Source organism: Panthera pardus, unplaced genomic scaffold, assembly GCF_024362965.1.
Source record: "Panthera pardus isolate Hobbes unplaced genomic scaffold, ASM2436296v1 HiC_scaffold_27, whole genome shotgun sequence".
In the NCBI taxonomy this organism is placed as follows: Eukaryota; Metazoa; Chordata; class Mammalia; order Carnivora; family Felidae; genus Panthera; species Panthera pardus.
In genome coordinates this window covers 1,255,667-1,281,854 of record NW_026526843.1, presented here as the reverse complement: position 1 = coordinate 1,281,854, position 26,188 = coordinate 1,255,667, and the positions used below count along the sequence as shown (strand labels likewise).

General features: G+C 44.6%; 1 protein-coding gene across 1 annotated transcript in view; it reads right to left on the bottom strand.

Annotated features, from left to right (window-relative positions):
- Positions 1–17,236, bottom strand: part of GAB3 (GRB2 associated binding protein 3) — a 79,714-nt gene extending 62,478 nt beyond the window's left edge. The window contains exon 1 of the mRNA XM_019439441.2: positions 16,782–17,236. Coding sequence (XP_019294986.1) covers positions 16,782–16,853 — 72 coding nt within the window. The 5' untranslated portion in view covers positions 16,854–17,236. The remainder of the gene's footprint in view (positions 1–16,781) is intronic.
- Between the last annotated feature and the right edge of the window lie 8,952 nt (positions 17,237–26,188).

Here is a 26,188-nt window from a genome sequence, read left to right as displayed (position 1 = left end):
AGCCTCAAAGCCATTATCTCAATAAAAAAAAAAACCCACAGCTTTATTGAAGCACAATTCACAAAGAACTGCACATAATTATTATGTACAGTTTGAGGAGTTTGAACTTATGCAAACATTCATGAAACCATCGCCTCCAAGTTTCCGTGTGTGTGTGTGTGTGTGTGTGTGTGTTAAAAACACTTGATATGGGGGCACCTGGGTGGCCCAGTAGATTGGGTGTCCGACTTCAGCTCAGATCATGGTCTCGCGATTCATGGGTTCGAGCCCCACATCGGGCTCTGTGCTGACAGCTCAGAGCCTGGGGGCCTGCTTCGGATTCTGGGTCTCCCTCTCTCTCTGCTCCTGCCCCACTCATGCTCAGTCTCACTCTCAATCCCTCCCTCTCAGGAGAACTGAAATCACTGTCTCAAACATATATCTGCACTCCTGTGTTCATTACAGCATTGCTCACAATAAGTAAGATATGAAAACAATCTAAGTATTCATTGCAGGATGAATAAATGAAGAAAATGTAGTAATATCTATGCAGTGAAATATCATTCAGCCTTAAAAAGTTAATTTTGAAATCGAACATAACCCCTTCCCCCAAAATAACCGGTTTTCTTTTGAAACTAAGCAAGCTGATTCTAACACAGCCAGGAACACACTAAATAACAAACCTCTATAATGAAAACAGTATAATAATGGCGCACGGACAGACCAATGAAGAGAACAGAAAGGCCAGAAATAAACACAGGAGTTTCCTCCAGGATGAGGAAGGTCAGCGTCTCAAATCCGTGGGATACAGGTGACGTTTTTAATAAGTGATGTTGGGGCAGCTGTATAGAAAATATCAACACATTTTACTAGATGGGATTTTTTTGCACACATATACACACAAATTACATAAGCAAAATCAAAATACAAATGACAAACCAGGGGAAATTATACATGGCTTTTCTCACAAAGGACTTGTCACCCCTGAAATTGGGACTAAAAGACCAACAGTGGAGGAAGAGCGCACAGGTCTCAAGAAAATATTCAGCCTCCCTCTGAACTAATACCACACAGAAATGTAGGTTTTCACCGATCAGATGGCAAAAGTCCCACAGCTGGACAACACATTCTGTTGGCGAGGCACTATTTTACTTTGTCAGTAGGACTGCAAAATGGAACATTTGGTAATATTGACTAAATGTATAGTTTCACAGACCCAGCAATCCCAGCTCTGGGAATACTATCAACGTACCTGTACAAGTACAAAATGCCGCATACACGTTTTCCTAGTCACGGCAATGGTTGCGATAAGAGTAAAAGCAAGCCAGGTGTGCAAAACAAGGAACCGGTTAAATAAATGTGCTATAGCCACATGACAGAATATTATACAGCGAATGCCAGGGCGCCTGGGCTGGCTCAGTCAGTGCAGCGTGTGACTCTTGATCTCAGGGTTATGAGTTTAAGCCCTACGTTGGGAGTAGACATTACTTAATAAATCAAACTTTTAAAAAATTGTTAAAAACAGTGAAGACTCCCGGTCACTGATGTGGAGAGAATTATAAAATAACATTTTTTGAGACCTGTTAAGATGTTAGCCGCTTTGAAACATACAATTTTGTTACTGACTAGCCGCCATGTGTACATTTTATCTTCAGGACTTATTTATTGTATACCTGGAAATTTGTACCTTTTGACCAAGCTTTACCCATTTCACCCACCCCACCCCCAGCCTCTGTGTTTCTCTGTATCTCTGAGTTCAGGGGTTTTTGTTTTGTTTTTATATTCCACACATAAGTGAGCTCAAACAGTAGTTGTCTTTATTCTGACTTATTTCATTTAGCACTATGCCTTCAAGGTTGAGCCGTGTTGTTGCATATTCCATTGCCTATATATACCACATTTTTTTTAAATTTATTTTTGAGACAGAGAGAGAGACAGAGCACGAATGGGGGAGGGGCAGAGAGAGAGGGAGACACAGAATCGGAAGCAGGCTCCAGGCTCCGAGCCAGCATCAGCACAGAGCCCGACGCGGGGCTCGAACTCACGGACCGTGAGATCGTGACCTGAGCCGAAGTCGGACGCTTAACCGACTGAGCCACCCAGGCACCCCAATATACCACATTTTTTACCCATTCATCCACCAATATCATTTAGGTTGCCTCCGTGTCTTGGCCATTGTAAATAATGTTGCAATGAACACGTGGGTGCAGATATGGTTTTGAGCTGGTGTTTTTGTTTCCTTTGGATATCTTCCCAGAGATAAAATTGCTGGATCATAGGGTAGCTCTACTTTTAGTTTTTTAAGGAACCTCCATATGTTTTCCAAAGCAGCTGCACCAGTTTGCACTCCCACCAATAGTGCACGGGGGTTCCCCTTTCTCTGCATCCTCCCCAGCATTTGTTATCTCTTGTCTATTTGGTACTAACCATCTTAAAATGTGTGAAGTGACTTCGCATTGTGGTTTTGATTTGAATTTCCTTGGTGATGAGTGATGTTGAGCATATTTTCATGTGGCCATTGGCCATCTGGATGTCTTCTTAAGTCAACAGACTGAGATGCAGAATGGTATACAGAGTAAGCTACCCTTTGTGTAAAAAAAAAGGGAAGAATGAAAAAACAAATAAATGATTTCCTTGTATTTATATAAAGAAATACTGGAAGGGGACGCCCAGGAGGCTCAATCGGTTAAGTGTCCAACTTTGGCTCAGGTCATGATCTTGCAATTCGTGGGTTCCAGCCCCGCGACAGGCTCTCCGCTGTCAGCACAGAGCCTGCTTTGGATCCTCTGAACTCCTCTCTCTCTGCCCCACCCCCACTCTCTCTCAAAAATAAACATTAAAAAAAATACTGGAAGGACGAAGGAGAAAAACTAATAAAAATGTTTACTTCAAGGTTAAGTGTGTTTTAAATATACTTTTCATTTTTGAAACACGTAAACATATTATCTGTTCAATAACAGTTTAAAAGTGTAACGGATTCCGATTCTGTGTCTCCCTCTCTCTCTGCCCCTCCCCCGTTCATGCTCTGTCTCTCTCTGTCTCAAAAATAAATAAACGTTAAAAAAAAAAAATTAAAAAAAAAAAAAAGGGGGCGCCTGGGTGGCTCAGTCGGTTAAGCCTCCGACTTCAGCTCAGGTCACGATCTCACGGTCCGTGAGTTCGAGCCCCGCATCGGGCTCTGGGCTGATGGCTCAGAGCCTGGAGTCTGCTTCCGATTCTGTGTCTCCCTCTCTCTCTGCCCCTCCCCCGTTCATGCTCTGTCTCTCTCTGTCTCAAAAATAAATAAACGTTAAAAAAAAAAAATTTTTAAGTGTAACGGAGACAGGAAGATCAACTGAACAAAACTGCCCCCAAACGGACCCAACTAAGTATCTAAGATTTACGTTGCATTTAAGATCACGTTATAGAAACAGAAGTACAAGTGGCTGTTACATATGTAAAATACACAACCTCACTGATCAAGAAATTTAATTAAGGGGCATCTGGGTGGTTCAGTCAGTTAAGTGTCCCACTCTCGATTTCGGATCAGATCATGATCTCACGGTTCATGGGATTGAGCCCCACATTGGGCTCTGCACCGACAGTGTGGAGCCTGCTTGGGATTCTCTCTCCCTCTCTGCCCCTCCCCTGCTTGTGCTCCCTGTCTCTCTCTCTCAAAAAATATTTTTTTAAAGAAATTCAATTTAAACAAAATGCCACTTATCAACTCTTGACTTTGCAAAGATGGAAACATTTCCTAACACACTACATTTGAGGAGTCTCAAAGGGACTAGCACTTTCATGCCCGGTTGCTGGGTGTGACAAGTGGCATCACCATTGAAGACAATAATCTGATATCTAGTGGCAGTTTATATTTGCATACACTTTGACTCAGCAGCTCCACTTCTAAGAGTTTTTTTTTTTTTTTCACAAGCATAATCGCACCTGACCACAAAGACTGATGTACACAGATATTTGCTGCAGCACTGTGAACAGTAGCAGGAGACTAAAACCAAGAAAAAGTCTACCACGGGTACCTCCCTGCAGTGAAATACGAAGCTGTTAAAAACAAGGAGAAATATCTACATGTGCTGAAAGGGAACAATCCCCAAAACATATTGTTAAGAAAGGGGGCTATAAACATGGTGAATAAAATGCTACCATTTATGCAAAAAATATGTCTGAATACATATGGAATATACATCTGGAAGGAAGCAGCTGGAGGGAGAAACCAAGCGGCTGGGACAAAGCAGAAGGACGGAAACTGACTTTAATATGCTTTGATTTTCAATCATGTGCACATACTCCTTAAAACTGTACTCTCTGAGAACAAAGCAAAAAGCTATGGATAGGGGCACCCAGCTGGCTCCGTCAGTGGGGCATGCCACTCTTGATCTCGGGGTTGTGAGTTCAAGCCCCACATTGGGTGGAGAGCTTACTTTAAAAAAGAAGCCAGAAGGTATTTACAGAGGAAAGATGACACGACAAATGGTGTCGGGTCAGTTGATTAACTTTGTAAAATAAAATCATACCTTCAGCGTACATTAATATAGATATCAATTGAACTAGGGAAATTAAAAGTTAAATAAAAATGAAACCAGCCAAGGTAATGATGACCACGTAAATCTGAAACTTTCAACACATCTCCTAAATATAACGCAGAGGCTGAGATCATCCAAACATCAAAAGCTAAGAACAGAAATGAATAAACACACCAAGAAGAAATAAAGTAATAAAACAAGAGCTGATTGAATTCAGAAAAGAAATAGAAAGGGTTTCCGTTTCTACCTAGGATGTAGAAAGTCGCAAGGAAGGTCCCTTCCACCCTGACCAGAAAAACTGAATCAACCGGGAATCTTCATTTTGTTGAGGTCATCAGAGAGTGGAGGGCACCAAGCCCCAGGGTGGATGGGACTCCTGGCAGCGAGCCCCCTTGGTGATGACCCTAAATGCAGACACTTCCACTCGCTCTCAGAGCCTGCACCCTGGAAGACAGACCCAGGCACCCAGCCTTCCTCTTCAGTGTAACAACAAGAAACAGATTCCTACAATTCAAACAGATATTTGTCAACAGGATTCTCATCTCAGCTGAAGACACTCACTGTTCAGTCTGCAACAGACTTTCTCACTCTTGGTGCTACTGACATTTGGGGCCAAATTCTTCGTGGTCATCATTGCCCTGTGCAGCCTCCCTGGCCTCTACCCTCTAGAAGCCAGTCACGCCCTCCCCACTAGTTCTAACAACAAAAATGTCTCCAGACACTGCCAAATGTCTGCTGGGGATAAGGTTGACATATTTATACTAAAATATAAATATACAAGTATATATGTATATATATATATATGTGTGTGTATATATATACATATATACTTGTATATATACTTGTATGTATATATACACACACATATATATATATATATATATATATATATATATATATACTTGTTTTTATCATCTGAAATGCAAATTTAACTTTCTATTTTCTGCTAAAGATGGCATCCTTACCACAGGGGGAAAAAAGCTCGCCTCCATTGAGAACTATTGATCTAGACTCTCAAATACTGACATGAGCAGACAACGAGGAATCACCAAGCATTTGAAGAATATGAAACTGAATTCAAAAAGCTCTTCTTCAAATATGGCAAATATATCCTTCTGCCTCAGGGCCTTTGCACTTTCTGTTTCCTCTTTCTAGAAACCTGTTCCCCTAAATACCAGTATGGATGTGAGGGACAAAGCCAGGATGTAATACATATGCTAGACAAAATTCTCACAAGATATAAAGAAAAAATGCAAGAGCTAACGTGAAAACGAAACAGTCACGGAAATTAAAAACATGACTACCGATCGATGGGCTGAACAGTAGAAAGTTTACAACTTGTCCATAAATCAACGAGGTACAAGTTTGAGCTGAGAGAGTCTCTCAGAAAGAACAGAAAGATAGGAAGTGTCAGAGCAAGGTTGGGACGTATCTGGAGAGTGCCTCTGAGGCATCAGCACTAACTGCGGCAGCACCCTCTTCATCAAGGCAGTTGGGGCGCCTGGGTGGCTCAGTCGGTTAAGCTTCTGACTTCAGCTCAGGTCATGATCTCATGGCTCATGGGTTCAAGCCCCGTGTCGGGCTCTGTGCTGACAGCTCAGAGCCTGGTGCCTGCTTTGGACTCCGTGTCTCCCTCTCTCTCTGCCCTTCCCCTGCTCACATTCTGTCTCTGTCAAAAGTGACTAAACATTAAAGAAATAGTAATAAAAAAAAGAAGTCACAGCAATAGATGCATGGCTACAGGTACCCCTCCTTTAAGCCCCTAGGTTCTGGCCGTGCCAAACTTCACCTTTATGCCCGAGTTCTTTCAATAGCAACTACTTTCTGTAATTACTAATATCTGGATTACCTGTGACCTTGTAGCCTTCTATACCTGCGTAAACCATACCCTATATTGAATCATCTGTCAAATACCTAGCGTAGCTTCTGTTTTCCTGTCTGCAGCCTGACTGATGGTGTTCACTACCAGAAGTGGTCCTAGGAAATAAACCCTTACAATGACCTTGAACTACAAAGTAGAATTCAGAGCAAAGAATAGTACCGAGAATAAATAAGGTACTTTCATCATGATAGAGGGGTTAATTCGTCAAGATAAAATAACAATCCTAAATGTGTATGCAAATCATAACAAAACTTCAAAATATGAGGCAAAACTGTTAAAACCTCAAAGAGAAATAGACAAACCCACAATTATAGTGTGAGATTTCAACACCCCTTTCAATCATTGGTAAAACAAGAAGATAGAGAATTAACAAGGGTAGAGAGAGAACTCAGCAACACCATCAACCAACTTGACCTAATTGATGTTAACAGAATACTCCACCCAACAATAAAATGCACACTCTTTTCAAATGCACACAGAACATGTACCAAGATAAACCATATATTAAGTCTCAACAAATTTACAAGGACTGAAATCATATAAAGTATATTTTCTAACCACAATGAAATTATATATCAAAATGAGGAATATATTTACATATTAAACACACAGGTCACAGAAGAAAGAACAAGAGAAACTAGAAAATATCTTGAAGTGAATACAAATAAAAATGCAACACAGCCCAATTTCTAGAATGCCACTAAAGTGGTGCCAAGGGGAAAATTCATAGCAGTGAATGTCTACTTTATTTTTTTAATATATTCTTTTTTTCGTTTCAATTTTAACATTTATTTATTCTTGAGAGAGAGAGAGAGAGAGAGAGAGAGAGAGAGAAAGAGAGAGCGAGCATGATTGGGGGAGGGACAGAGAGACAGTGAGACACAGAACCTGCAGCAGGCTCCAGGCTTTGAGCGGTCAGCACAGAGCCCAACGCAGGGCTCGAACCCACAAACCATGAGATCATGACCTGAGCCAAAGTCAGATGCTTAATCGACTGAGCCACCCAGGTGCCCCGTGAATGTCTACTTTAAAAAATGAGGTGCAGGCACTGAGGAAAACAACATGGGTGTTTCCATGAAAAATTAGAAATAGAGACACACACACACACACACACACACACACACACACACACAAAACTACCACACAATCCAGCAACTCTACATGTGGGTATTTATCTGAAAAAAACGAAAACAGCAATTTGAAAAGATATATGAACCTGTGTGTTCATTGCAGCACTATGGAAACCTTAGAGTCCGTTGGTAAACAAATGGATGCAGCCCTAAAAAAAGATGACATCTTGCTATTTGCAACAACATGGAAGGACCAATTATGCTAAGTGAAACAGGTCAACAGAGAAAGACGAATACTCTATGATTCCACTTATACGTGGAATCTATAAACTAAAAGAAATAAGTAAACACACAAAAAAGCAGAGACTGAACCATAAATACAGAGCACAATCTGCTGGTTGCCAGAGAGGAGGGGATGGGCGGGAAGGGCCAAACGGGGGAAAGGGAGTGGGAGATCCAGGCTTCTAGTTCCGAAGCGAGGAAGTCAGGGACTAAAAGGCGCAGCCCAGGGAAGATAGACAGTGGTACTGTGACAGCACGGTATGGCGACACATGGTAGCTGTGCTTGTGAGCACAGCGTAATGTATACACTTGTGGAGTCACTGTTGTACGCCTGAAATTAATGTAACATTTGCCAACTACAGTTCAACAACAACAGCAAAGAAAATAAGAAAGGTCTCAAATCCAACCTGAGGTTCTGCCTCAAGAGCGTTTCAGAAAGAGAGCTGGCTGTCGTGTGGCCACTGCTGAGGGAAAGAAGGCAAACACAAAAGAGCACACACTCCGTGGTTCCTTTTCTATGAAATGCTCACAAAAGGCACATCTGTAGAGACAGAGAGCAGAACTCTCACCGCCTGGGGCTGGAGATGGGAGTGAGGATTGACTGCAAACAGGTCCAGGAAATTCTCTGAGGGGATAGAAATTGTTCAGAGCTGGACTGGTTGCACAGTGGTTGCACGACGACACATTTACTAGAATTCATCCAGCCGCACACTTACAATGGGTGAATCCTATAGTGTGTGTGTGTGTGTGTGTGTGTGTGTGTGCACCTCAATAAAGCTGCCTTTAAAAACCAGTGGAATGTGTGGCACTAAGGAAAGTGGGCCAGGCAAGACAGACTAGAATACTGCATCGAGCTAAACGCATTGACACGGGTGGGCTTACCAGAACTTCTAGATCTAATGTGAGCGTTCTAATGGTCTGCCTGACTGAAACAGGGAGTAAATGGTGCCTACGATGGAATTGCCATGGTAGAGGTTCCTTTCTGTTACGTAAAAGGCACAGGGAGCAGGGAAGATGTAGTGGGGGCCCACACGTGGCGTCTTCTCTCAGCCATCTCCCATGTGTCTAGAAAGCATATTGTAGGAAAGTCGGGTGACCGATGGCGTCCTGACCCAGCTCAACCTCAGAGTGGGTGAGCTCACGGCCGTTTCTCCAGTTCCTCAATGTGTAATCGGAACACACCTCCCTGACGGCTGATCAAACCCCCGCGGCAGCCTTCGGGTCGCGGAGCAAGGCCTCCCGTAGGAGGAAGGGCAAGGCCCACCGGCACCCGCCACACTCACACCACCACGGTCATTCAGGAGGAAGGCCGCGTGCTCAGAGGAACTGCAGACATGAGCCACCAACACACACTTCAAAGACGCAGGGAGGTGACCCCTAGCACACTGCAGCTGACACGTGTCCCGCCTACCTCAGAATGAGCTATCGCACACCTACCCTACTGTCAGTGCCGATTCCAGCTGCCCTTGTACACGCGTGCCCGCTGCACCTGCCCCTGTACACGCATGCCTGCTGCAGCTGCCCTTGTACACATGTGCCCGCTGCTGCTGCCCCTGTACACACCTGCCCATTGCAGCTGTCCTTGTACACATGTTCCCACTGCAGCTGTCCTTGTACACGGTCTCCTCTCTCGGTCAAGTCGGCACGGCCCTGGTGTCTGGTATCCGGCTACTGCTCCGGCAAATGCTTTCGTCCCTACGCCAGCTCGCAGGGATCGGCACACACAGCTCATCTTTATTATGATGTCTCAAAGCTATGAGAAGTCTGCTACTCTCTGCCATAATCTGGTTCGTGGAGACTGTGACTTCCCTGAGGTCTCACAGATCATCACACTAGTGACACGTCCTGATATCCACCACATTAATGACATCACGCTGATCAGAGCTGCTGAGCGCACGGTAGAGACCACCTTTGCTTATGGATGCCATGCATGCCAGATAATCTGAAGTTAACGCTGATGGTGTGGCACCTGCTTGGGATCCTCTCTCCCTCTCTCTCTCCCCTCCTCCACTCGCTCGCTTCCTCCCTCTCTCTCAAAATAAATAAAAAATGAACTTAAGAAAAGTTTCAAAGAGAGAAACTGAGAGGGAGGCAAACCATAAGACACTCTTAAATACAGAGAACAAACAGGGTTGCTGGAGGGGGAGGTGGGTGGGGGGCACGGGCTAACTGGGTGATGGACATTAGGAGGGCACCTGTTGGGATGAGCACTGGGTGTTGTATGTAAGTGATGAATCACTGGGTTCTACTCCTGAAACCAATGCTACACTACGTGTTTACGAAGTTGAATTTAAATTAAAAAAATCAATCAATAAATAAATCACTGAATTAAATAGAAGAAACATCCTATAAAAAAGTGAGATGCGTAACAACCATAGCACAAAGAATATAAAGTCAGAATGGGAAATATACTGTTATAAAGTCCTTACACTGTTCATGAAATGGTGTATTATTATTTAAATGAAGACTCCAATTAGTTAAGGATGTATATTTTACACCTTAGGACAACTAGTAAAAATTAAAAACTTATCACTGTCAAGTTAATCATTGAGATAAAAGTGAAAAATAAAAAAGGCTTAATTAACCCAAGAAGGTACAAACAAAAGACAAAAGAAACAAAGAATAGAACAAATGGAAAACAGCTAGTGAGATGGCAGATTTTATTCCTAAAAGTTCTATAATCACATTTTATGTGAATAAACTAAATATACCGATTAAAACGAAGAGGGTACTATCGTATAAAGAAAGCAAGATCCAGCTATATGCTGTGTAAAAGGAACTCATGTTAAATATAAAGACACAAGGGCACCTGGCTGGCTTAGTCAGTAGAGCATGCAATCTTGGTCTTGGGGTCATGAGTTCAAGCCCCACATTGGATACAAAGATTACCTAAAAATAAGTAAGTGAATAAATAAGTAAAAGGAAGAAGATATAATATGCAAGCACATATCAAAATAAAGCAGGGGTACTTACATTTATATAAGAAAAAGTAGACTTCAAGAAAAGAAAGAAAAAGTATACTTCGGAAGAAGAAATGGCATCTAAGATAAAGAAAAACATTAAATAATGACAAACGGGTCTATTGTCCAAGAAAACATAATAATTCTAAATGTATTCAACTAACAACATAGCATCAAAATACATGAAGCTGGGGCGCCTGGGTGGCTCAGTCGGTTAAGCGCCCGACTCTTGGTTTCAGCTCAGGTCATGATCTCCCAGTTCGTGGGGTCAAGCCCTGCATCAGTTAACAGCATGGAGCCTGCTTGGGATTCTCTCTCCCTGTCTCTCTGCCTGTCTCCCACTCATACTCTCTCTCTCTCTCTCTCAAAAACAAATAAAGTATTTTTTTTTTGAGGGGAGGAGGCACAAGTGATCAAGGGGAGGGGTAGAGACAGAGAATCCCATGAAGGGCAGAGAGAGAGAGAGAGAGAGAGAGACAGAAGCAGGGCTCACCCGAAGCGGGGCTCACCCAAAGCAGGGCTCGAGCTCACCTGAAGTGGGGCTCAGGTCACCCGCTGTGGGACTTGAACTCACAAACCGTGACATCATGACTTGAGCCGAAGTCAGATGCTGAACAACTAAGCTACCCAGGCGCCCCAAAGTTTCTTTTTTTAATTTTTAAAAATGTTATTTTAGAGAGAGAATGGTTGAGCAGGGGAGGGTGGGTGAGCAGGGGAGAGAGAGACAGAGAGAGAGAGAGAATGAGAATCCCAAGCAGGCTCCACACTCAGCATGGAGCCCAACGCAGGGCTCTATCCCATGACCCTGGGATCATGACCTGAGCGGAAGTTAAGAGTCAGAAGCTCAGCTGATTGAGTCACCCAGGCGCCCCGAATAAACGCACTTGAAAAACCCAAAATACATGAAGCAAGAGCAAACAGAAGTGGAAGGAGAAATGGGCAAATCCATAATTACAGATAGAAACTTTCACACTCCTCGGTACTTGACAGTGAAAGTAGAAAAGCGGGAAGGATAGAGAAGAACTGAACAATATCCACCAACCTGACCTAATGAGCATTTAGAGAACACTCTGCCCAACAAGAGAACATGTGCTTTCTCCAAGTGCATGTGCAATACTCATCAAATAAAACTGTATTGTGGGCCATGATGTAAACAACAAATTTGAAAGACTAGAACTCATACGGAGTTTGTTCTTAGGTCATGATGGAATTTACTAGAAATTAATAACAGAAAGATATATAGAAAATCCTCCAATATTTGGAAATTAAACAAAGACTTCTAAACAACCCTTGGGTCAAGAGTTTTAAATAATATGTTTAAATAAATGAAAACGCAACATATCAAATTCTGTGAAATGCACCTGAAGCAGTGCTTAGAAGGAAATATATTAAACTCTTATATTAGAAAATAAGAAAGATCTCAAATTAGTAATTTAAGCTTCCACCTTAAGAAAATAGAAAAAAAGGGAGCACTTGGGTGGCTCAGTCTATTGAGCATCTGACTTTTGATTTTGATCAGGTCATGATCCCAGGGTGGTGGGATTGGGCCCCACGTTGGCCTCAGTGCTGAGCATGAAGCCTACTTAAGATTCGTTCTCTCTCCCCTCTCCCCCTCTGTCCTTCTCCCCAGCTCAGCCTCTCTCTCTCTCATAAAAAATAAAAAAAAAATGAAACAAAGAAACAAAATTGAAAACAAAAATAAAACAAAGAAACAAAACATAAGCGTCCCACAAAGCAAAGGCCAAGCTCAGATGGTTTCACCGGTGAGTTTTACCAAAAAAATTAAGGAAAATAGCAATACTATACAATATCTTTCAGAAAGTTAGAAGTGTGGGGGTGGGGAACACTTCCCAAATCATTTTCTGAAGCCAGAATTGCGCTAATATCAAAGCCAGACAAAGACAACACAAAAAAGGAAACTTGCAGAACAATACCTCTCACGGACAAAGACACAAATCTCCTCAGCAAAATAGAAGCAAATTAAATCCAGCAATATATGAAGAGAATAATGTATTCCAACCAAGTGAAGTTTATCCCAGGAGTTCCAGGCTGGCTCAACATGCAAAAATCAATCATCAGAATAACTCACCCTAGTAACAGACAAAAAAAGAAAAGTATATTATTGTTTTTGTAGATGCAGAAAAGGGATTTAACAAAATCCAATTCGTAAAAAAAAAGTCTCAGCAAACTGGCAACACAAGGGAACTTCCCAACTTGGTCAGAGGCTTCTTGTAGTTGCCTACAGCTACCGTACTTGAAAGGTGAAGAAGACCAACGGCTTTTCCCCCAGGATCAGGAAAAAGTCAAGGATGTCTGCTCTCATCATCTCTATGCAACACTGACAGTGCCACAGGTACTAACTGCAAACAAGACTACTGGAACTAAATAGGTGAGTTTAGCAAGGTCGATATGCAGAAATCAATTGACAAACTAATTCTGAAATGGATACGGAAAGGCAAAGGACCTAGAACAGCCAAATCAACTGTGACAAAGAGTCGGAGAGCTAAAACTTCCTGATTTCAAAAATTATTATAAAACTACTGTCATCAAAACGGCATAGTATTCGCGCAAAGATGAAGAAACAAATCAATGTAACAGACTGGAGAACACAGAAATAGACATACATAAACACAACTAATTGATTTTTCACAAAGTTGTGAAAAACTGTAGTTTATAAACTATAAAACTGTGTAACTTTCAGGAAAAAAAAAAAACAGAACATTTTCAGGACCCAGGGCTAGCTGAAGAGTTCTTAGACACTAAAAGCACAATCCTTAACAGAAAAACCGATAAATGGAATGTGATCAAAAGTTTAAAATCCTTGTTCCACAAAGATACTACAGAGAGAATGAGAAGACTAACTATAGATGGATAGAAAACATATGCAAATTATAGATCTCACAAAGACCTTGCATCCAGGGGTACTTGGGTTTTAGCACAGTTTACAAAACTAAATGTGATCATACAAGGGAAGTCCTCAGCTGAACGCATGCTACATACAAGCCATTCAATAAATGTGAATTATTATAATTCATTATCATTGTCATTACAACATTCTTTAAACTTGAGAATATACGGGGCACCTCGGTGGCTCAGTGGGTTAAGCATCCGAGTCTTGATTTGGGGTCAGGTCCTGATCTTAGGGTTTGAGTTCCAGCCCCGCGTCCGGCTCTGTACTAACAGTGTGGAGCCTGCTTGGGATTCTCTCTCTCCCCCCTCCCTCTGTCCCTTACCTGCTTGTAGTGTCTCTCTCTCAAAATAAGTAAATAAACATTAAATTTAAAAAATAAAATTGAGAATATAAATTTCCATCAAAAGAAAAGCTGTTAAACTATGTTATATCTATTACGAGAAATATTATGGAGTGGTTTAAAGGATGAAGTAAATTTATATGTACTAATCTGGAAAGATGTCCAGAACTGTGAAAACAGTAAATTGCAGGTTAATTTGTATAGTATGATCTCATTTGTGCAAAAATAAAATGATACGTTCTGAAAAAAATGTTTATGGAATGATATTCACTGAAGTGCTAACAATTGTTATCCCTACGGAGGGGAGCAGAATGAGGAGGGGTTCAGAGAGAGGTGGTCTTTCACTTTTTATTCTATTTATTCCTAGATTGTTTGAATTTTTACAAGAATATATTCCTATATTTTTGTAAGAAAAAAACATGAAAGAAGAGTTAATTATCTTTTAAAAGATCAGTGATAAAGGGGCGCCTGGGTGGCTCAGTCGGTTGGGCGGCCGACTGCTCAGGTCATGATCTCGCAGTCCGTGAGTTCTATCCCCGCGTCGGGCTCTGTGCTGACAGCTCAGAGCCTGGAGCCTGCTTCAGATTCTGTGTCTCCCTCTCTCTGACCCTCCCCTGTTCATGCTCTGTCTCTCCCGGTCTCAAAAATAAATAAACGTTAAAAAATTAAAAAAAAAAAGATCAGTGATAAAAATAGACTCAACTTGCATGTGTAATTTAACAAACATTAACGGAGTGTTAGGCATTGGCCTTAGCGGGGCAAAGAACTGAGTCACTGCCCTGGCTGTGCCACTAAACAGTGTTACAAATGTTACAGTGCGTACTTGTCAGAAACGGATCAGTCTTTTTTCTCTCTCTAGCCCTGCGACACGGCTCTTGATTCCAAGTTGGCGCTCGAGCGAGGTAAAGAATCACTATTCCTGACAAAATGGGAATAAAAGCTGGCCGGGAAGAATAGCTCCGTATGGCCCCGTGGAATTGACACATGATCGCCATCTAGTGGCAACAAAGGATTCTCGCGGAAGCTAGGGATCAGCAGACATGGACTTTCAGGCGGCCTTTCAACAAAACAGCAGTCTATCTAAAAGAGAATGAGCCTCCGAAAAACTTCAGAAGCATCAGGTAAAAGGTTAGGGTTTATGTCGTGGAGTGTTGGGAAGATGACGTCTAGGTACTCTTGTGTCTTAGGTCTCCTGCTTCAGCGTCCCATCATCAGATGCCCCGCACACCTATAAACTGTGCAAAGTCCACACTGGCCACACGTTGGTTACAGCCAAAAAGAATGAGCCAAGTTCGGTGTGAGGTATATACACCCACGCTTTTCCGAAATTGATGAAACGCTAATAACCTTTTGTAAGCCGGTCTGGTCAGGACACGCTGCAAAACCAGACTAGAAAAAAATCTTCCATAAAGTTTGCCTTCGAGGTGTACTATCTTTGTGAATCATCACAAACCATCATGAGAGTGAGAGCTGCTCTGAAAATATCTAGTGAGCCTTTCAAATGTCACACGCCCGTGTGTCACACGCCAAAGGCTCTCAAGAAAAGGTACCTGTAGTTGGGTTTGTAAGTACGACTTTCTGACAAACCATCACCTGCCCATCCGCGGCTCAGGGAGTAGGTTTTCATGTCTCCTTCGAGTGCTAATGAGTTTTCAAAGTAGGTTCACTGTTAGGGAAACAGGTGAATGACTTGCAATCTGAGAAACAGTGGAGCCTGTGTTTATTGAATAGGGGACCGAAAAAGAATAATGAAAGGGCACCCTGGTAGTTAACCTGAAAATTCTGGGTATGTATAGATGCCTGATACCTATATGCTTAGTAACACCCCTTGTAAAATGTTGCTCCTTAGAAGGGCACCTAGGTGGCTCTGGTGGTAGGGCATGTGACTCTTGAACGTGGCATTGTAAGTTTGAGCCTAAGGTTGGGGGCACAGACTACTTTAGAAAAATCTTGACAAAATTACAAAGATATGAAACAAATGCGTAAACCTTAAAAACAATTTTTTAAACGTTGCTCTGCAGAACCAATAACAAATACTTTCACAAGACCGGTAAGAGTCCCCCTGTCTAGTTCAGTGTCAATGGGGAAAGTCGCCCGAAATAACTTTATGTTCAGATAAATGTCCTATCACCCACTGTGGAAGTATTCACGCATGATTAAATTATTTTATAATCCGTCGTCCTCCGGTGGCACACGGTAGGCGCCTCGTAAACGTGGGAAGAAAACCAAAGGTGACATGTGTGGCGGAGCCGGGGATGGCGGTGCGGGACCGCGTCATTTGGGGTGGGCCACCGCGTCCCTCCCACCGAGCTGGGCAGCGGCGGGGAAGCTGGGAGTGGCGGACGTGGTGCACCGGGAGGCCCCGATGGCTCGGGACGCGCAACCCCGCGGGCCGAGCCGCCGCTTCCTACCGGCCGAAGTAGGCGCGCCCGCCGTCAGGTCTCCGGGCCCAAAGTTTCCAGGACCTTGTCCCCGGGGCGCTGACGGAGCCCGTGACCTTTGGGCGGTGGGCGGCACGTGTCGCTGCCGACGCGACGGATAGGAAGGGGCGCCGTCCCTAGCGCCCCGCGTTTTACACATCAGCCCAAGTCCGGGTGCCTGCCGCTCCTCGGAAAGCGCAGTGTCAGCGTAGAGAGCCGGGAGGTGACCCCGAGACACCCAGGAGCGCCACCGCGGAAGGCTCCAGAAGCGGGGCGTCCGCCGACGGCCCCGCGACAGCGCGCCCCGGAAGGCGCGCGGGGAGACCGCGGGGCCGCGTCCCGGCCTCCCCGCTCCCGGTCCCGCGGGTCCCCGGGCTCGACGTGCGAGCCGGCCCGGCCCGGGGGCCCCCCACTCACGTAGCGCTGCAGCTTCCTCTCGGGGGGCGACTTGACGAGCCAGCCCGTGCACACGGCGTCACCCGCGCTCATCGTGGCCGCCGCTGCCGCTTCCTCCAGCTGGGTCGCCGCGGCAGGAGGAAGTCGGGCCGGGGATGCCTGCGGGGCGGGCCCAGCGTCCCCGCCCGCCCCGGCGCCGCCCCGAGCCCCCGCCGCGACCCCCGCCCCCGGGGGGGGGGGGGGGAGGGGACGGCGCCACCGCCCGCGGCCCTGACGGCGCGACGGGCGGCCGGCCGGGTCGGGGGTGGGGGGAGCCCCCTTGGAGCGAGCGCGCGGCCTCCCCCGGCCCCCACACCCGGGCGATGGCAGCCAGCGGCCCGGGCCCCGCACCTGCGGGGGTGGGGGGTGGGGGGTGGGGAGCCGGCTCAGGGAGGAAGGAAAGCCGGGGCTCCCCACCCCTCCCCTCGACCTCCCCGCTGCCCTCGATCCGGCGCCGAACCCAGGCTGTCGTGCGCCCCTCCCCCAAACATCATTGTATTCCGGCGAGGAGCTATTCACACGCCCTTCGGCAATAACGACAATGAACTAACATTGATTGAGAACCGCTGCACCGCCGGTAACTCTGCGGAGCTCTCGGCACGCACGACCTCAAGGCATGAGCACCAGCACCGGGACAAATGGGCCTGCCTCAGTGGTGCTTGCGACTAAAATGGGAAACAGGACAAAGCCCACGCAAGTAAGGATCACCAGATAAGGTTCAGGACCGACGCACTTTGCCAACACAGACGCACCCGCTCTTCGGCCTGCTACCTTACATGGGACACTTCCAGAGAGTAATGAGTCTCACATGGACGCGTTCATTTGTGCTTCTATTACCACTCAGGGATTCACGGAGGAAACAATGTGCTATGCGTGTTTCAAGCGAAACCTGGCTTAATTTAGGGGTGTACGTGCTTACAAACTCATTGGAAGTGTGGGAGCACGAGCGGCCAGAGCCTACAAGGTCACCCACACGCTATCACTTGTGCAAAGCTGGACTCCAGCTACTGTCGGAACTCACAGCTCTCAGAGCCCACTTAGCCCTCCCCTCCAGCGCAATCCCTGGAGTCCCTCCTGCTTTCCAAATTTCACACTCCTGTGTCATATTAAGCCAAACCCAATTGACATCCAGAAATCCAGATTCACAAAATAAACCTACTAAAACAACAAACTTGCTTCCACCAAAATAATGATGCTACCCTTCTACAAACTGAAAACCACTCCATAAAACAGGACACCAAAAGTTCCACTGCTCGTTGTAGCCATCTCTAGGGTACAGCCATTCCTCTGCTAGCTCAGGCATTGCCCGACCTCGATGTCTTACAACCTGAAGAAAAACATTATAAGGCTAAGCTCTATCAGTCTTTCTTTCACATGCATAAAATATAGAAAGAAGATTCAAAAAGCTGCTATACACACACGCGCGCACACACACTTACTATAATCCTTATTTCTGTAACTGGTCTTGATGCCATAATTGATCTTTACACCTTACTTCTTCCACTACCCTCTCTGTCCTCCCTTTGTTCTCCAGGCAAGGACTCAGCTGCTCAGAATTCTTTACCTTGTGAGTGACCCAAACCTTTATCCCACTGAGTCTGAGTCCTCAGCCGTCCTCTCTAGAGAGGCTATAGTTGGACCCACCCCAGAGAACCCGTTGCATAGCCCACGCATAGTCCTTCCCGATCGCGTTAACAGCAACGCTTTCCACTTCATAACCAACAGTATCAACCCTCCAAGCTGGCTCAGTAGACCCACAGTTTGCCGATTGGCTCAGTAGCATAAAGAGCCCTAAATGGCCAGATGGTGACCTCAACCTGCAATTCAGTAGAACCAATCTGATGGCCCTAGTGCAAACATCCTTTCCTTGGGAACCAGTAGAGTTCAAAGCTGTGGGGACGTGAAGCAACCCCTGGAGAGATTAGGGGTGATAGTGAGAGAAGTCACCCCCACTTCCACCTCTTGATTCCTGAACCCAGGCATTGTGGCTATGGAAACACAGCACCATAGACTGGACACCAGTTCAAAGTATATCCCTCATCCTGTAAGACACAACCTCCACCTGTCACCAGGTGGCCGGCTGATCTCCCCAGGGAATGCTACCTTATTGGGGGCTGTCCCGACTGTGGAAAGGTTGAGTACACGGCAGTGGCAGTGGCAGTGGCTGTGACCGTATCAAATGATGCCACTCCCTGGGAGCCTCACCATCATTGCTGATTCCCTTAACCTTGCTCCCAACGTGGGGCTTGAACTCATGACCCTGCGTTCTACCAACTGAGCCAGTCAGGAACCCTGGGTGTGGAACAATTAAGTGTATTATATGATTCTATGTTGCCTACAGAATTCAAAGAGCCCCACCAAATGCTGTGTCTCCTTTTGAGGTAGCACGAGGTGTGGCAACTTGTTGAACACCCAGTGTGGTCCGGACCATCTCAAAATGTTACTGGGGGTCAGGCTTTTGAGTTTTCGTGGGGTTTATCTCCCGTCCTCGGGCATATGTGTGTCAACAACCTCTTGATCACTAGGTCCAGTAAGCATAATGTCTTCATTACAATGGACCAGCATGATGTTCACCATGATTGTTGCAATAACCAAGTTCCATTCACTCTAGATGATGACAGAGAGCCAGAGGATACGTGTAGCCCTGAAGTAAGGCACTAAAGCTGTTCTTCTGTTCCTGCCAGATGAAGGCCAGCTGATTCTGATAGTCTCTGCTGACTGCAATAGAGATAAGAGCATTTGTGGGACAAATAGCCACTTACCAGGTACCAGGGACAGTGTTGATTTGCTCTAGAAAAACATCTTCTGGAATAGCAGCTTCAATTCAAGTCACAACCTGACTAACTTCACAATTACCCGCTACTCATCTCCAGGCTACCCCTGTAGATTCAATAAGGCTGTGATGTGGACAATCATTCCTGCACTGCTCTCCCTTCCAGATGGATCAAAAATTGTTTCTGCATGGCTACGCATCCTAAGTTTCTAGGGAGAAATGACCTGTTTGTACTACAACTTTTATTTTCCTTTCACCAAGTCCCTTCCTAGCTTCTTTGCCCTCCAGCCTGGGGAGAGGAAATCCATTTGAATAACAAGTGGTTTTTAACACCTGGATTTCCTATTTGGCTTCCCCATTTATTATCATTTTAAAATAGGTTTGGTTTGGCAGTTCATTAAAGTCTGTAAATCTTATAACTAGAAGGATTTGTGAATATAAGTGTCCACTATCAGGAGTTTCTATTTCGATTATGTGATGATGAGCAGATACTCATGAATCTAACTCATTCTCTGTGAAAAGAGAAAATTTGAAAAGAAAATGCCTCTCCAATTTCTGGCTCAGGGACAGCCATGGGGGGATGACGGTACCTGCATGTGAAAGGCCAACAATGAGGGAAGAGGCTCTGGGCATTCCTATATCCCCACATCCCACCTACCTCTTGTTCAAATCATCTACGTAGCACAGGAACTAAAGGCTTGGAGTGCCCTGGTACAATTTCAGGTGCAGAAGCTCCCCTTTTTCCTATATGGACATCTATGAAGTGCTTCTCTGAAAGTGAAGGCAACGTCATTTCCACCTGACATATGAAATTTGACTTTAATATTACCAATGAGAGTTTCTTTCATGTCTTATGGAAAAACTCCTGATGTCATATCCATTACTGTCATATTCAAAATAGTATGAAATTATTATCACAAGTCCAAATCAAACACTTCTCAACTCATTCTTTGAGGACAGTGTTACTCTGATACCAAAACCAGGAAAAAAAAGTAAAATGAAAAAGTAAAAGAAAACTACAGATGAATATGCCTTATGAATACAGACATCAAAATCCTTAGCACAGTACTAGCAAGTAGAATTCACAAATACATAAAAAGGATTATACACCGTGACTAAGTGGGGTTTACCCTGGAGATGCAAGGCTCATTCAATATATGAATGTCAATCAGGGATGCCTGGCTGCCTCAGTCGGTGGACCATGTGACTCTTGATCTCAGCATCATGAGTTCCAGCTCCACATTGGGGGCAGAGTTTATTTAAAAAAAAACAAAAAAGATGGGTCACCTCGGTGGCTCAGTCAGTTTAGCGTCTGACCCTTGGTTTTTGCTCAGGTAATGATCTCACGGTTTGTGAGTTCGAGCCCCACATCCGGCTCTGCGCTGACACTGCAGAGCCTGCTTGGGATTCTTTCTCTCCCTCTCTCTCTGCCCCTCCCCTGCTTATTCTCTCTGTATCTCTCAAAGTAAATAAATAAACTTAAAAAATTAAAAAAAAAAAGAAATCAATGCAGTCCACCATGTTAACAAGCCAAAGAAGAAAAGTCACATGCTTACAGCAACTGATGCAGAACAAGCATTTGACAAAACCCAACACCAATTTGTGACAAACACTGTCATCAAAATAGGAATAGGAGAAGGGCTTCTGCAACTTGTTGAAGGACGTCCATAGAAGATGTACGACTAACATGCTTAATGGTTAAAAACCAGACACTTTTGGGCCACCCACGTGACTCAGTCGGTTAAGCATCTGACTTCGGCTCAGGTCATGATCTCACAGTTCGTGGGTTCGAGCCCCACGTTGTGCTCTGACAGCTTGGAGCCTGGAGTCTGCTTCGGATTCTGTGTCTCCCTCTCTCTCTGCCCCTCCCCTGCTCTCTCTCGCTCTCTCTCTCTCTTTCTCTCTCTCTCAAAAATAAATAAACATTAAAAAAATTAGAAACCAGACACTTTTCCCTGAAGATTGGGAACAAGGCAAGAATATCTGTTCTCATTATTCTTATTCAACATAGAATTAAAACTTCTAGAAACAAGGTGTACAGATTGAGCAGGAAGAAATAAAACTGTCTCAATTTGCAGATGATAGAATTATTTTCATAGAAAATCCCAAGGAATCTACAGAAAAAACTCCCATAACTACTAAGTGAGCTTTACAAGGTTTCAGGATATAAGATCAACACACAAATCTCTTTACACAATTTTGAGGCTTATTAGATAGTAGCTGCAGTAATCAAGGCTGTGTGGTATTGGTAGAGGAATAGACACATAGATCAGTGGAATGAGATAGTGAACCCAGAAACACACCCACAGAAATTCCCCCAGCTGGGTTTTCACAAAGGTGCAAAAGCAATTCAATGGAGGAAGGACGGTCTTTTCAACAAATGGCGCTGGAGAAGCTGGTCATCCAAAGGCAAAAAAAGAACTTCACCCAAAACCTCACACCTTATAAAAAATTAACTCAAAATGAATCACATATTTATATGTAACATGTAAGGCTATACAACTTCTAGAAGACAACATAGGAGAAACTATTCTTAGACACAATCCATAAAAGAAAAAAATGGTAAACTGGACTTCATCAAAATGAACACTTTTGCTCTCCAAAATACCTTGTGAAGAGTATAAAAAGACAAGCTACAGACTGGGAGAAAATGTTTGCAAAGCACATATCCGGCAAAGGACTCTTATCAAGAATACATAAAATGTTCAAAACTCAGTAATTAAAAAAAAAAACACCCAAACCACTACTAATCCAATTAGAAAATAGATGAAAGATATGAGGAGATATTTCACTGAGGGGGATATACAGACGGTGGCATACAAGCATATGGAAACATGTTTAATGTCATTAGCCATTAGGGCAATGCATATTCAACCCACGATGACATACGACCACATACGTACCTGAATGGCTAAAATTCTTAACAATCAGCAGAACCCGCACATTGATTCCTGACCCATGGGATGAAGCCATCATGAAAGAAAGGCCCAAGTGGAAACCTCTGGGGCTTTGCCTTGCTACCGAAGTGTAAGTCCAAAAAAATATCATATACTTAGGAGACAATGGCAGAAATTAGTTCAAAGACTTGAAACATGCAGGGAAGGAAATTCCTATCACATCCCCATTTAACTGTTTGGCTTGCACAGCAGTTGATGGTCTTGGTGAATGTGGCAGTCTTAAAGCAGGGGCTCCAAAACTCTTTGACACTCCTCTCATTGAGGGGTGGGGTTGATGCCACAAACAGTCACTGTGATAGTATTATGCCTTACCTACTGCAACACCTGATTTTGGAGCCCTGAGCCACTAAGTGCTGAGTCTGACCACTGTGAGGCCGCCAAGCTATAAGGAAGTCCAAGCTACTGGAGGGGATGTATAGCAGGTGCTCCTGTTCCAGCGAAGCCTGGCTTTCCAACTGAATTCCCACCATAACTGGAATAATAAAATGTTTGTTTAATGAGACTAAGTTTTGGGATGGTTTGTCATTCTGCTGACAGATTACGCTGAGGAATTCTGACAGGACACAGTGGAACGTCTTCTCTCCGCTCCATAATGTCTGCGGCCTCTGCTGAGATGATTCAAGGGCTGGCGGTGACCAGATGGCTGGAGGCTATACTCTTCTGGAAGCTTCCTCACTCACATGCCTGTTACCTGTGTTAGGATGCCTATCCTGGCTATTTCATATGAGTGGCTATTTCATATTTCATTATCTTTCTATGTCTGGCTTACTTCATTTAGCATGATTTTTTTTCTTTTTTCTTTTTTTTTTTTAAGATTTTATGTTTAAGTAATCTCTACACTCAACGTGGGGCTCAAACTCACAACCCTGAGATCAAGAGTCACATGCTCTACCGATGGAACCAGCTAGGTGCCCCCAGCATGATGTTTTCAAGGTTCATCCGTGTTGTAGTATATATCAGTATTTCGTTCCTTTTTATGACTGACTAGTATTCCAATGTATGGACACACCACATTTTGTCTATCCATTCATCTGTAGATGGACGCTTGGGTTGTTTCCACCTTTAGGCTATTGTGGATTATGCCGCTGTGAATATACAAGCATCTGCTTAAACACCCGTTTTCAAGTTTCTTGGGCATATATACATAGGAATGGAATTGCTGAGTCACATGGCAGCTCAGTATTTAACTTTTTGAGGAAGTGCCAGACTGCTTTCTGGCAGCCGCGCCGCTAGATGGTGGAGCGCTGCTGCTCACACCAGACTCTGTGGCTTGGTAGGTCGAACAATGCCCGGTTCATGATATGCAGCTCAGGTCTCGAGATCACACGGTCCTTCAGTTTCAACCAAGGACTAAAGAAAGTCAGGAGCCTTTCCTCCCAGCAGATCAATACGTGTGAAGGTCCTGCCTTTATTTTTATTTTTATTTTTATTTATTTATTTATTTATTTATTTTAATTCATATTTCATTTTTTATAATGGTTTTTTTAAATGTTTATTTATTTTTGAGAGACAGAGCATGATCCAGGGAGGAGCAGAGAGAGAGAGAGAGGGAGACAGAGAATCTGAAGTGGGCTCTGTCCCGGTGCAGGGCTCGAACTCATGAACCGTGAGATCATGACCCGAGCTGAAGTCAGACGCTTAACCGACTGAGCCACCCAGGCGCCCCTAGTTGGTTTTTAATTAATCTTTATTAAACACGAGAACTGATGCCTCTTGGCCTACTGGGGATCAAACGATGTTGGTGTTGCCAGGTCACATGCCACTCAACTGAGCTAACCAGCCACCTAGTCAGTCCTAGCTTTATTTTTGTCCCAAATTGCAGAGGCCTGAGCCGTGATTCTCTTATCAAGGCTTGGAAAAGGCTCTGGGTAGCACCCTAATGTGGTATGCCAGCTCCAGAAAGAGGCCCACTGAGCACCGTGCTTCTCTCTCATTGGTGTGGGCTGGAGGTACAGCAACTTGTTTTTCTCTTTGGAGGGCCATCTCAATATGCCTCAGCCCACTGGATGCCCAGAAACTTCACGGAGGTGGTGGTCCCCTGCGTTTTCGGGGGACTTATCTCTCACCCTGTGACAAAGTATTTGCTACTTCCTATGCATCAGGTCCAGTCAGCGTGGTATCATTCATGTAATGGACCAGCATGATGTCTTGGGGGACAGTGAGATGATCGAGTCAGTCCCTGGGGACTTAATTATAAGAATACACCAGAGAATTGAAGGGACAGCTCTAGAGGCTTCCTTTTGACTGTTCTTTCCGTAATTGTCTTCCATCCTTGAGTCCAAAAGCCCCTGGCGGAATTTTTCCAGCTCCCGATTGTGTTTATTCCAATTACATAGTCAGGAACTGGGAGAAAAGCCAAGGAGGACCCACAGGGAGAGGGACACAGACTGAGTCTCCATTTCTGACCAGTGGACTGCAATGGCATTCTATGTCCCCATGGAAAAGAAGGACGAAGCTGTGAAGTATACACTACGGGCCGCCTAGGTGGCTCAGTCGGTTAAGTGTCCGACTCTTAACTTCGGCTCAGGTCATGCTCTCAGGGTTTGTGAGATTGAGCCTCACATCGGGTTCTGTGCCGACAGGGCAGATGGAGCCTCCTTGGGATTCACTCTTTCACTCTTTCTCTGTCCCTCCCCTGCTTGTATGCACACACACTCTCTCACAAAATAAATAAACTTTTTGAGAAGTATACACTAGTGTTAAGTGTACCTGGCCTCATCTTCACTTGAGGGCTCTGAGCCTGTGGACTGACTGGGTCTGGGGATCCGATGAGGGGCTATGAGTTTCCATAGGGGAAACTCCATAGGGGACAGAGCTGGACACAGGAAGAGAACGGGCAGTGGCTGTCACAGACACTTTATTTATTTATTTTTTTTTTTAAATTTTTTTTTTAAGTTTATTTATTTTTGAGACAGAGAGAGACAGAGCATGAACGGGGGAGGGTCAGAGAGAGTGGGAGACACAGAATCAGAAGCAGGCTCCAGGCTCTGAGCCATCAGCCCAGAGCCCGACACGGGGCTCGAACTCACGGACCGCGAGATCGTGACCTGAGCCGAAGTCGGACGCTTAACCGACCGAGCCACCCAGGCGCCCCTGTCACAGACACTTTAGCTCTTACTCTTGGTGAGATGCTGCATTGGTTTCCTGGGGCTGCCTAACAAAGGACCCCTAACTGGGCAGCTTTAACTAACATAAACTCATTCTTTTCCAGATCTCGAGGCTTGAAGTATGAAATCACTACAGTCTCTGCCTCCATCTTCACATGGTTTCTTCCCTTCTAAGGACACTTGCCACTGGATGTGGGGCCCACCTGGTAAGCCAGGGTGATCTCATCTTGAGATCCTTAACTTAATTACATGTACAAAGACCCTTTTTCCAAATAAGGTCACATTCACAGGGTCCAGGGGTCAGAACATATCTTTTGGGGGGCCACTTCATCCACTACAGATGGGAAGTCATTGAGGGGTTTGAGCAGAGGAGAGACATGCCCTGACTTCCAGTTTAATGGCTCTTGCCAGCTGCCACATTGAGAAGACAGTATAGTTGGAGACAGTAGAAGCAGAGGGCCCTGCAGGAGGCCATTGGAAAAATACAGAACCATACAGATGGCATGGACTATGGTGACAGCACTGAAGGTGGTAAAAAACCATCAGACTCTG